This window comes from Loxodonta africana, chromosome 18 (assembly GCF_030014295.1).
Source record: "Loxodonta africana isolate mLoxAfr1 chromosome 18, mLoxAfr1.hap2, whole genome shotgun sequence".
NCBI classification, from domain to species: Eukaryota; Metazoa; Chordata; class Mammalia; order Proboscidea; family Elephantidae; genus Loxodonta; species Loxodonta africana.
In genome coordinates, this window is record NC_087359.1 from 17,782,691 (window position 1) to 17,795,310 (window position 12,620).

General features: G+C 49.8%; 1 protein-coding gene and 3 non-coding genes across 4 annotated transcripts; 1 reads left to right on the forward strand and 3 right to left on the reverse strand.

Moving 5' to 3' along the window:
- Positions 1–110: 110 nt before the first annotated feature.
- TRNAR-UCG (transfer RNA arginine (anticodon UCG)) lies at positions 111–183 on the reverse strand. Its single transcript has one exon. It is a non-coding gene; the product is annotated as a tRNA-Arg (tRNA).
- A 688-nt stretch (positions 184–871) lies between these two features.
- Positions 872–944, forward strand: TRNAR-CCU (transfer RNA arginine (anticodon CCU)). Its single transcript has one exon. It is a non-coding gene; the product is annotated as a tRNA-Arg (tRNA).
- Positions 945–1,472: 528 nt separating this feature from the next.
- Positions 1,473–1,545, reverse strand: TRNAR-CCU (transfer RNA arginine (anticodon CCU)). Its single transcript has one exon. It is a non-coding gene; the product is annotated as a tRNA-Arg (tRNA).
- Positions 1,546–4,412: 2,867 nt separating this feature from the next.
- MRPL58 (mitochondrial ribosomal protein L58) lies at positions 4,413–9,797 on the reverse strand. Its single transcript, XM_003417272.4, has 6 exons — positions 9,589–9,797; positions 8,210–8,246; positions 6,169–6,228; positions 5,546–5,628; positions 5,288–5,457; positions 4,413–4,788 (listed from the first exon to the last, which is right to left on the reverse strand). Exons 1-6 carry the CDS (start codon positions 9,772–9,774, stop codon positions 4,704–4,706), a joined length of 621 nt encoding a protein of 206 aa, XP_003417320.1. The 5' UTR covers positions 9,775–9,797; the 3' UTR covers positions 4,413–4,703.
- Between the last annotated feature and the right edge of the window lie 2,823 nt (positions 9,798–12,620).

The following is a 12,620-nucleotide window of genomic DNA, read 5'->3' on the forward strand; positions in this document are numbered from 1 at the left end:
CGTGCGGAGGGGATCCGGACGTCTTTCCAAGTCTAAAACAGGGACAAGGACCAGGATTTGGCGGAAGGACCGATTGCGCTACCCTCTCCTCCGGAGTTAAAACATTGCCGCGACCACGAAGGGACTCGAACCCTCAATCTTCTGATCCGAAGTCAGACGCCTTATCCATTAGGCCACGCGGTCTCTACGCACAAACAGCCCCTATTAGGACAACTATTTCGTGATCGAGGAACTTACCAGCGCTACCACGGATTCCAGGAGCTACAATCCCGATTCCCGCCCGTGACGCTCCCTGCGGCGAAGCGCGCGTGCCCCGTCCCTCCCCTGCCGAGTCGCCGGCACGCCACCTCTGAGAGGCAGAGCCTGGCTGGAGCTGCAGCAGCCCGCTGATCGGTGCGGGTATATAGCCTAAGAGATGAGCTCTCCGGCCTCGCCTCAGGGGCTAGGAGTTCGAGTCCTTGCGCGCGCCCCTCCTTTTGAGCGGGTGGCCCATGTCCTTCCGCGGCGCGTGGCGCAGCAATCGGGCCCTGGTTTTATTTGTGGGCTCGTTCCTCGCTCGCTCTTCCGCGTCCAGATTGACTCCAGCAGCTCTCTCGGACACCCCTTGACACTGGCTGCATCTGCGCCCCCTCTGGGCACCTTCTGGGCACCCTTTTGCCCGGGCCGATAACTTCCCCGTTACCTGGCCTGTAACTCCTGCTTTTCGCGCAGCCGGTGCTGACACGGTGCGGGACAGCGGGGCTTCCGCTTGTCAGCCTGGGCCCGGGCCTGCTTGGTTCCGGGGTCCGCGGGCGTCGTGGGGTCGGGCGTTCCGGCACGTGGGGCTCAGCCGGCAGTAACCACCGACCACGTGGAACCGACTCTTAACCGCGCCCCAGTGGCCTAATGGATAAGGCACTGGCCTCCTAAGCCAGGGATTGTGGGTTCGAGTCCCACCTGGGGTGGCTTCCTCCGCCGGGAGCTTTTGGTGTTGGGACGCGCAGGTCTCTGCCCTGTCCCGCTCCACCTTCCAGGCTGCAGTAGAGACTCAGCTTCTCTGTTTGCTCCCAGCCTTTGCAATGCACTGACCCCACCTCCCCGCTGGACTTGTCTCACAACGCAGTTGGTAGGTTTCCGCGAGTTTTTTGTCCCGTCTCCGGGCGCCCCATGGCTGGCACTGCTTTCGGCCTCTCGGGCTCCGGGCTTCCCCGCCAGCTGGGCGAGGGCCGCGGAGCTGGGCGTCCTGGGAACACGCTGCACTCTACAGCCTACTGGGCGAGTCCTGTCCAAAAGATGGGGGTCAGTACGGCGGCAACCTGAGCCCAGCCTAGTGGGGACACCTCAGGCCCTCCTCGCCCTTCCCCCCGTTAGATTAGGGCAGGGAACCGGACTTGGGGCGGTGGGAGCGGGTGGGGACGACTCTGGAGTTCGGGTCTGACCGCCTGGGCGGTAGCGAAGCTTGGCGACTTCCGGGAGGGGGTGGACTAAAAAAGTACCCCAGGTGGGACTCGAACCCACAATCCCTGGCTTAGGAGGCCAGTGCCTTATCCATTAGGCCACTGGGGCTTGCGGCGCACGAAGGTGGCGTCTTTTCCTCTAATAGGCTATTGCAGACGGTTCGGCCTCCCCTTCTTCTAAAAAAGGCCCAGACAGGCGCGCGTTCATTGGGCTGGCGCGGTCTGTCCGCCGTGGTGTCGAGGACGTGGACGGGCACTGAACTTCTCACAAATAGAACCATACTCTTTCTTAAAGTCTAGCTTCTTTCCCACAACATTATATCTATGAGATTCATCCATGTTCATTCTTTTGCCCTCGTTTTTTTTTTTTTTTTTTTAAAGGATGGGTCCTACTTCTGTGTTCTACTGTCCACACCAGCCTGTTTTGTTTCACTTTATGGTTTCCCTCCGTGGCTTAAATGTTTTTCCAGGCCACTTCACATGGCACCGGTGTTTTCTGAGGGTCTTCACAGGTCCAGCACTATGCGCCTGGGGCGACCTACAGGGATGCCGACCTCATCCTGGACCACCCCTTCCCTGTTCTTCCACCTTCACCATCTAACCATACGTTCCCCCAGCTTCTGGCTTGCCCCCCTCCTCAACTGCTCCCATCCATTCCCAAGACCCCACTTGTCCCCCTGGCCTGGATTTCCCAGATCCAGCCTCACTCCTGAGCTCCAGGGCTCCATCCCCTCTCCTGGCATGGTACCTGGACGGTCCTCCACAGGCCCCACAGAGTCAACTCTTCACAGACAAAACCTCACTCACCATCCAGCTGTCCTCCCAGGCATCACCCCAGTCACACACCTGCTCCCACGCCACCACGGCCAATCTTCTGCCCGCAAGCCCTCTTGCATGTTTTCTCCCCATCCCTGTCACCACTGGGCACCTGACTGCTCACCTGGGTCAGCCTGCAACCTGTGCCCCTTCCCTGCAGCCTTGCCTTGTTCAGTCATGGCCACACGATCTTCCCCAGCATCCTCTGTTTTGGGTAAAGTCTAAATGTCTTAGTTGTCACATTAAAACCTTTCTGGATCTGGCTCCCACTCACCGTGGCAAACTTGCCTTCCTTAGCTCCTTGTTCCCTGGGTTCCAGCCAAATGAGCTATTAAGGATGGTTAACATTCCCTGAGCACTTGGTATGTGCCATTAATCACTTACTCATTTAAATTCCACATTAATCCTATGAGGTAGGAACTAGTAACATCATCTCTAGTTTATAGATAGGGAACTTAAACTTCCAAAAAAAAAAAAAAACCCAAACGGACTGCCAAGTCAATTCTGACTCATAGTGACCTATCTATAGGACAGGGTAGAACTGCCTGATAGTTTCCAAGGAGCACCTGGCGGATTCAAACTACCAACCTCTTGGTTAGCAATCATAGCACTTAACCACTATACCACCAGGGTTTCCACTTAAGGTTCAGAGAAGTAATTTGCCCAAGGTCCCACAGCTGGGGGGATGGTGGATTCAAAGCCCATCCTCTCCATCAGTGTATACACTGTCCCAGCCACAGGCAGGGCCCTGGCATTGACCATACTTTCTTAGCCCTGACCTTAGCCAGCACTGGAGCTTCAGGTGACGTGCTCTTTCCTTTTTCCATGCCCAGCTCCTCCCCTCCTTCAGGCCCATCTCAAAAGCCACCTCCTTCAAGTATATCTTTGTGATGCCTAAGTTTGAGTCAACTTGGTTGGGCCATGATTCTCAGTAGTTTGGCAGTTATGTAACGACATAGTTATCCTTCACTTTGTGATATAATGTAATCACTTCTTTGATACGATCAGCCCATCAGTTGTAAGAGGAGTTTCCTCAGGGATGTCTCTGAGCCTCCTGCTGGAACTAGTCACTCCTGTCACTCCCACAGGTTATTCAGGCCTTTCTTATGTCCTTTGCTACATTTAGGTCCTGTTTCTATAACAGGACTTCATTTTTCCTGTCAGCTTTTCTCATCACCTGATCTTTCTCTCTCCCTGCAAGTGGAATGTAAATTCCCCAGAAGAAAGGTCTTTGTTTTGTGCACTGCTGATTCCCCACCACTTCAGCTAGCACCTGGCAGTCAATTAGTATGTGCTGAACTAATGAATGAACTAATGAATGTTGCACTTCCTTGCATATAAGCCTCAGCTCCCCACTAGGCCCTAAGTCCCTCGAGGGCAGGGACCACATCTTTCAGATCTTTTGTTATTTTGTAAAAAGGTCATTTATAAACGTTCTCACATGAATGATGAGGTCCCTGCTCACATAAGGTGTATATACTACTACTGTTCATCACCCTGCATTTGAATCATCACGATATTTGTCAAACAAGTAAATTAGATCAAAATAAGACAGAATATTCTAAGAAATTCATACACACGAGTAATCCACCACTGTCACGTAGCCTGGGTGCTCTTTCCCTTGCCTATACTGTTGCAAACATCACTTCCCAGTTCCAACTTGCTCTTTTTCTGCCTCCAAGAACCCACTGCCCAACACATGGTATGCCTTCCTCATGCAAGACCTTCAATAGCTCCGTTTACCTACGTTTCATAAAATCTAAACTCCTTAACTTGAATTCAAGGCTCTCCACACTGAGCCTGCATCTTCCTCTCCAGACTTATCTCCCATAATCCCTCTGCACAATACGCCATTCAGTACTACTGGCTTCTTGTCACCTCCGCCCCCTTTCCTGTCTCCATTATTCATATTGTCCCCCTCAACTGGCATGTTCCACTCCTCTCTTTACTTATTAAGGTCCAGCTCAAACGTCCACTCACCTCTCTCAGCCCTGCTACCTGAGTGCACGCTCCGAGAGCAGACCCCAGAGCTCATTCCTCCCTGTTTCCCCTGTACCGTGACATATAGTCAGTGGCAAGCGAATAATTGTTAGGCACACTTCACCTGAGAGAAAGGTAGGACTTCTGTTCTGAAGCATCCTGAATGAGAAGGGAAGCCTATTAAAGTTTAAAATTTTATTGCAGCTAATACATTAAATGGACAATTAAGGTTTGACAACATGATGACTGCTTATAAAGACCTTGACAATCGGTGCCTACAACCTTCATTCCAAAGGAACATTCATATTAGATATTATATCTACTATGATAATGTTACAGTGGCAGCTCTAATATTATAGACAAGTATCAACAAAAAAGAAAGAAAGAAATCTCTTTGTGGTGTTAAAGGACTCTTAGCTGCAGCTGCCAGACACCCTGCAGAGTGGTCTCTGCCAGCTGCAGGGGGTCATCTCAGTCCATGTCTACCCTTCGGCTTGTCTTGATGGCAGAATTTATTCTCTTTTGTCTCAGCCTTTCCCGATTCGCATTTTCTATTCTGAAAATAAAAAGACCACAATTAGGCCCAGATGCTCAATAAGTGCTTTTGAAAATGGCAAGAGACACTGGAGCTCCATGGGACCCTGAGCAGCCAAATCAGCGGGTGCCAGCTCCTTCCCCTCGTTTCAGGTCAGTCTTCCCCCCTTCCTGGGGCTTTTCCACCTGTCTGCTGAGAGGTCCTGGACTTTACCCTGCCTCCTTTATTACCTGTGCAGCCTCTTGTCCACAGGGATCCGTTTATAGAAACATACATCCTTTCCTTGAGCCCCGGTGGCACAGTGGTTAAAGTGCTCAACTGCCAACTGCAAGGTTGGTGGTTTGAAACCACCAGAGGCCCCTCGGGAGAAGGATGTGGCAGTCTGCTTCCATAGAGATTTACAGCCTTGGAAACCCTATGGGGCAGTTCTGCTCTGTCTTACGGTGTTGCTCTGAGTCAGAATCAACTTGATGGCAGTGCGTTTTTTTTTTTTTGCATTTTTTAGGGTCTTTTCTGGTACCTGATCCTCCGAAGCACAGCATCTTCTTTGGATGGCATTTTGGGGGTCTGGCTGGCCTCAGTGATCATGTCTCGAATTTTCTGTAGGCAAGCGGCCAGATTCCGGAACTGATAGCGGCTACATTCAGAGCTGAGTATCAACTCTCCTGCCCTGTTGATCTTATTTTTATGCTGCAGAGAATAACGGAGAAGCCAGAGTCCTACAGAGTAAAGGGTTAAAAGCCACTGAGGGATTATGGGGGAAGGGGTCATTGGTTACCGTGATGGCAATCTTCTGCCGCACGGGTTCTGCAATCCAGTCGGCGGTTGCCAAATGGAACCTGACTTCAGCCTTGGAGTTCACTGTGGATCAAAGGGAGAAGGGACACGGGTCACTGAGACTCTCAGTGGGGGGCTGGTGATCATCCAGAAACAATGAGAGGTGAGACATCCCACCATGTACATTTCTATCCTATGTCAGCTTGGGGATACAAAGTTGGTCATGGAGTGAGCCTGCAAAGATAGTGAGGTGCTTCTGGACAAAAATAAACTTGCAGTAGCTCAATTTTCAGTGCTTTTCTTACAGTTTTACTGGGCTCTGGAAAGAATGGGGTAACAGGCTCCATGAGGATGGAGGAAACCTGTTCTTGTAGCTGGCTACCAACTCACACTGTGATTTCCTTTGTTTAGACTCGAAACCCAATCCTAGTCCTAGCAACCCACGGCTGAAAGTCTGAGATTCAGAGCTCATTCAAAAGAAGAAAGAGGATTATTATAAGCTGGCGGAATTTAAGCTTCTGCTGAAAAATCCTTTCATTACACACAAATACAGACATGGAGCTCCTCGAGCCTGTCTCTCAGCTGAAGTTTAAAGTAAAAGAAAACAACATAGGCACCCTGTACCTTTATTAACATTCTGTCCCCCAGGACCACTACTCCGACAATAAGATATCGTCAAGCGATCTGTAAACCAGAAGAACACAAAAATTTGATTATCCCAAGGGAAAATGTGTAAAGTGCTACTAGTTTACCCTCTGTAGAACTGTCCCCGGCACACATAATACCCCTTTTTCAATGGCGTTTATACAGATGCATGTAACATTCAAATTAGCCAAGTTGGAGATTACTTACAGATGTCAAAACTCAAACAAATTGAGGGTGAGGGACTTTGCTGAGGTCACACAGACATCCAAGGGAGTGAAATCATAACCCAGGTCGTTTGCTTCTGGTCTGCTGCCTGCCATGTTAGCTTTCTGCTGTTTGTTTTAAAGCAAGGACTGTCTCAAAAGCTCAAACTAAGGGACACACTCAGTTTAATGTTTAATTTCAAACTGTGGTGGTTGTGGAATCCCAGTTAGCTCCAAGGGCAGGGCTGTATCTCATTTACTGTGTGGTCACCGTGTAGTCCCAGTGCCCAGCTGAATCAGTGAGCACCTGGTTTGGCATTGGAGCCTATGTTTCTAACACTGGCTCAGTCACTAACTGACTGGGAGATCTTGGCAGAGTCCCACCACTTCTCTGGGTCTCAGGTTTTTTTTTTTAATCTGTAAAATGAGGTTTCTTCTGTCATTTTTATAATTCATGGAAAGCAGTCTTGTAGCGTCTCAGAGGAAAGTAAGGAAGGCATGTTGTTGTTGTTAGTTGTCGTCAAGTCAGTTCCGACTCACAGCAGCGGCCCTAGGTACGACACAACGAAATGCTGCCTGGTCCTGCGCCATCCTCACAAGGAAGGCGCGGTAGTGGGAAAACTTCAGAGACTAGATTGTGAACCATAAGAGGTTTGGATGGCAAAGAATGTCGCACGATGGGGACAGAGAACAGGCCTCAGTGGACGTTGGTGACCCGCCTTGACACTGCTTCTGAGAAGCTTTCTTCTTTATGAAAAATCAGATTAAATTCTGTTTCTGAACAGGCTATATGCACATGGTGCTGTAGGGGAATGACCCCCCCCCGCCCCATGGTACACTTGCAACGTCGCACGTAACCACAGAGGTTACATAGGCAAGGCTTGAACTGTGCTGAGTCTAGTCTTCACAGGAACGTCCTGCACTGAGTCTAGTTTTTGCAGGAATGTCCTGCAGTCCTTCCAGAGCATGAGCACATGGGGGGCTTGTGAGGGGCTGCTACAGGCCGTTTCCCACTTGCCTCTCTCTTGCCCCTCAGAGGCTGTCATGAGACAATTTCTCATCACCCCAGGTTCTGATGAGATAGAAGGCTTTTTGCACATACCCCTCCCCAACCTTCAGGCACACAGCTGCAGGCTACAAAGTTGCTTAGCTGCAGCATGGCACTGGCTCCTCGGCAACAGGGAGTCATATCAGTGGACATCTGGCCTCTTGTTTCAGTGTCACTCTGAGCAAGGGCCACAGGGAGCCACACCTTCGGCTACTCTTCCTTTCACTGTCCATCCAAGTAATAAGCTGTCCAAATCTAAAAGGGCCCATTGTTTCTTTACTGGCCAAATTTGTCAGGCCTGGCCTTCTGCTTGACACGTACAAAATTCTAAAGGTATGGATTACATGGAGAATTCTTCCACTCCTGTTCCCCAGCCACTGAGTTTGTCATTTCCTCTCTACTCCCCAAGGCAGCCCTGTATCCAGCTTCTTGTATATTCTTTCAGATATACATACATGTACCTGTATACATATATGTAAAACACAAATGGTAGCATACTATGTATACTCTACTGCACCTTATTTTTTTCAAGTAATGACCAACTGATCTATTACAGAGATTGTCCATGTCACGAGCACATCCAGAGCTCTCCATACACGTTGTGCACTGCACGGTACTCCACTGAGCAGCTGCACCATCCTTCATTCGCTGTTCTAAATGATGCTGCAAGGACTCCAGTTCTGCACTCCCAAAGATAATTTCTGTCCTTTTAGGGTGCATATGAGGGGTGGGAGCAATGACAGCTTTTTAATAAAACAGAATTACTTACCTATAGGAATGTCATTGTTGGCTTGCTTTGCATCATCCTGTAAAGTAATGTACACAGAGTCAAATACGTATTATCTGTTGGGTAACTCCTACTTGGTCCAAGGCATCAAAAGAAATTACATAAAGCCACAATGCACATATAGGCATTGCTATTTTCAGGGCCCCCAGCAAACTCATCCTATCAGAATGATGGATGAAGTATCCCCAGTCTCCGGAGGTACCACCTCAGAATACTTCTCTAGGGAAGTGGACTGACCTCTCAGCCTTGCCTGCCTCAGCCTGAGCTTGTGCTGGTTCCCATCAGAGGCCTGGCTCCTGGGAGGAAGGAAGCCACAGCACACATATATCAGAGAGACTCCAAAAGGAACATTCTCTGCCAGCCTGGAGCCACAAACTTGGTAGCCCACCTGATCCTTCCTGGGCAACAAGAGGTTGTTGCATTTGTAGTTCCCTTTGCTTAGGAGGTTCATCACCCCACTATTCTCACAGCCAGCTAGCTGCCTTGTTTTTTCCAGGTCTTTACTCTAATGTCACTTTCTCACTGAGGCCTTCCCACACCATCCTACTTAAAAACTGCAACCTTACCCAGCCCTAGCACTCCACTTCCTTCTGGGCTTTATTTTTCTCCAAGGCACTCAGCACTCCTCACATACCCTATATTACTTATTTTTGGCCTGTCTCCTTCCACTGGAATATAAAAAGAAGCACAAGCATTGTCTTTTGTTCACTATTCTCTATCCAGCCATAGCACAGTGCACACAGCATGCTCAGTAAAAGTTTGCTGAATGAATGAATGAATGAATGAACGAATATTCTCTTGGAGTGATGCAAGTGGAAGCTCAATGGAATTGGATGAGTCCTGGCTCCCCAGCTCCCTGGGCTAATACAGTGGATGCACACAGTGGCCTGTCAATAAATGCATGCAGGAGGAACGAAGGATAGGTCCTACTTTCTCAGCCGTGCTGGGGTTACTAGAGGCTCTGAACAGTGTAATCTTCCTCTTAGCGAACAACTTTGCAAGCTCTGGTCTTTCTTATCCACCTTCGAGGACCAGAATGCCCCCGTTTGCCTTTGGGACAGGAATTTGGGCCCGTGGGCCGGGAAACGAACGCGGAAAAGCTGGTGGCCTCGAAAGAAGCATATCCAGTGGGCTCTACCCAAGCGTAAAGAACCCGAGCCACAGCTGGCACCATGACACCCTCTCCAGACCCAGGCCTCAGTTCCTGGGGCAACCAGCTCCTGTCCCGGGAGAATGTCGCGCAGGGTGCGAGGCGGGGCTTCGACGCAGAGGCAGGCCAGGCCAAGGAGACCCCGGATTCCTGACGTCACCCAGCAGAGGCAAAAAAACGCTCTTTTCGTATCCCGCGTTTCCCCGCTCACCGGGACTCTCCAGGCGGTGTCCGCCCCCTTGGATTCGGGGTATAGCTTCTCCAGGCTGTAGATACTCTGGAACTCGGCGCCGTCTACCTGCTTGTGCAGAGTTCGGCGGGGACAGCGCGCAGGCGGCGGGAGCAGCCAACCTCCGGCTCGGCTCACGCCCCAGGGAATGTACCTGGCGGCCGCCATGTTCGGGACTCCCGCCTGCTTCCGGCGGGCGCTTTCTATCAGCCTTCCGCTAGCTCGCGCTTCCGTCGAACTTTAGTTCCGCGCCGCTTTTAGCCCCCATCTTGGGGAGGAGGCGAGCTGGGCTCGGTGTTGCTCTCTGGCGGCGACTCTTAGAGGCTCCGTGTTGGTCGCCCGCGAGGGGTCTGGTCGGCGCTCTGGGGTTCGTTCCAGCAGTGGGCCTGACGTTGGCCAGACAGCGAGCTCGCAAGATTGCCTCCTCCTAGTGAAAAGAACCCCCTGGATCCCGTGTCACCTAGAAACGCCACTTCTTGTCTCCCTTACAGAGTCTATTTTTTCCGCCTGGATCGCTCTTTCCAATCTCACATTATCAACGAGGCCCGCCCTGACCCGCCTGTTGTTGGTAGGTGCCGTCCAGTCGGTTCGGACTCAGAGCGACCCTGTGTATAACAGAACAGAAACACTGCCCGGTCCTGAGCCATCCTCACAATTGTTGTTATGCTTGAGCCCATTGTTGCAGTCACTGTGTCAGTCCACCTCCTTGAAGGTCTTCCTCTTTTTCACTGACCCTCTGCTTTACCAAGCACGATGTCCTTCTCCAGGGACTGGTCCCTCCTAACAACATGTCCAAAGTATGTGAGACTAGCCTCTCTATCCTCGCATCTAAGAAGCATTCTGGTTGTACTTCTTCCAAGACAGATTTATTCGTTCTTTTGGCATTCCGTGGTATATTCAATATCCTTCACCAGCACCCTAATTCAACGGTGTCAATTCTTCGGTCTTCCTTATTCATTGTCCAGCTTTTGCATGCATATGAGGTGATTGAAAACACCATGGCTTAGGTCAGGCATACCTTAGTCTCCAAGGTGACATCTTTTGCAGCCAGTTTGCCCAATGCAATGTGTCTTTGATTTCTTGGCTGCTGCTTCCATGAGTGTTGATTGTGGATCCAAGTAAAATGAAATTCTTGACAACTTCAATCTTTTCTCCCAGCCAGAAAGGTCCCTAGATGGTGCAAAATGGTTTGCGCTGGACCTAGCCTGGCGGTGCCATGGAAGATAGGACTGGTGATCTGCTCATGTAAAGATTAAACCAAAAAACCAAACCCATTGCCGTCAAGTCAATTCCGAATCATAGTGACCCTACAGGACAAAGTAGAACTGCCCCATAGGGTTTCCAAGGAGTGGCTGGTGGATTCAAACTGCTGATCTTTTGGTTGGCAGCCAAGCTTCTTCTTCTTTTTTTTTTTTTAATGATTTTTATTGTGCTTTAAGTGAAAGTTAACAAATCAAGTCAGTCTCTCACACAAAAACTTATTTACACCTTGCTGCATACTCCCAGTTACTCTCACCCTAATGAAACAGCCGGCTCTCTCCCTCCACTCTCTCTTTTCGTGTCCATTTTGACAGCTTATAACCCCCTCTACCCTCTTGTCTCCCCTCCAGGCAGGAGATGCCAACATAGTCTCAAGTATACACCTGATCCAAGAAGCTCACTCCTCACCAGCATCCCTCTCCAACCCATTGTCCAGTCCAATCCATGTCTGAAGAGTTGGCTTCAGGAATGGTTCCTCTCCTGGGCCAACAGAAGGTCTGGGAGCCATGACCACTGGGGTCCTTCTAGCCTCAGTCAGACCATTAAGTCTGGTCTTTTTATGAGAATTTGGGGTCTGCATCCCACTGCTCTCCTGCTCCCTCATGGGTTCTCTGTTGTGTTCCCTGTCAGGGCAGTCATCGGTTGTAGCCGGGCACCATCTAGTTCTTCTGGTCTCAGAATGATGTAGTCTCTGGTTCATGTGGCCCTTTCTGTCTCTTGGGGGCAGCCAAGCTTTTAACCAAGCCCTGTGGAGCATGGAGCAGTTCCACTCTAACACATGGGTCCCCATGAGTCAGAATTGACTCTACAGCAAAGTATTTTTTTTCTTCCCCAGCTAGAATGTAAACTCCACAGGGCACTCGCTCGGCTTGCTGCCATATCCCGAGCACGTAGAACACAGTCCATAGTAGTTAATAAATATTGATAACTCAAGTTTTATGGAAATGTGTTTTTGAAAGTTGAGCACTGGTAGAGCTGGGTTTTAGTAACTTCGGGCTGTTTTCACAAAGCAGGCTATACCCAAATCCCACTGAGCATGCGTGTGATGGTTTATACCCAGACACTCTTGTAGGACAAATACCAGATGGAAGGAGTGGGAGGCAGGTCGCAGAAAGAAAGAGTTTTAAAAAGTAGAACACTCCACCCCCAGTCTTGTGGGGAACGTAGCTTGTGGAATGTGACTGTGATTTCTTCCAGCCAGGAGTCTTAGGGAGACTGTGGAGTTTTGGGAAGACAGTGGAGTCTTAGGGAGACTGCAGAGTCTTAGGGAGACTTAGGCGAAGAAAAGGTAGATTAGAGAACCACAAGCTAAGTACAGCCCTTTTCTAGGGCTGATAAAGCATGATGAACTCCAGAACTGAGACATTCTTGTTCTGAAAAATTTTCCAGCGGTGTCTGAAAACAGCTAAAAGTTAGGAAGTTACTTTCTCGAGAGGCAGTGTGGTAAACGAAAAGAAAGCTCAATAAATGTTAGTAATACTAGTGGTTGTCTCTTAATGAAGAGTTCTATTTTTAGGAAAAAGCATACTTGCCTAGAAAAATATGCCCCCCGGGGATGCTGGCTGTTTAAAACAAGAGATTGTAATGAAAAAGGCTTTACCTTCTGAGTATCATTGGGACAGGTAGTCTTTACCCCGTTGTCGTCGAGTCCATTCCGACTTCTAGTGATTCTATAGGACAGAGTAGAACTGCCCCACAGGGTTTCCAAGGAGTGGCTGGTGGATTTGAACTGCTGATCTTTTGGTTAGCAGCAG

Bases quoted from the DNA above. Each gene is read 5' to 3' on its own strand.
- MRPL58 (XM_003417272.4), bottom strand. From the start codon at position 9,774: ATGGCGGCCGCCAGGTACATTCCCTGGGGCGTGAGCCGAGCCGGAGGT. The intron at 6,229-8,209 runs GTAAGTAATTCT...TCTGGTTTACAG, and splicing joins CAACAATGACATTCCTATAG to ATCGCTTGACGATATCTTAT. The intron at 5,629-6,168 runs GTACAGGGTGCC...TTTGATCCACAG, and splicing joins GGGACAGAATGTTAATAAAG to TGAACTCCAAGGCTGAAGTC.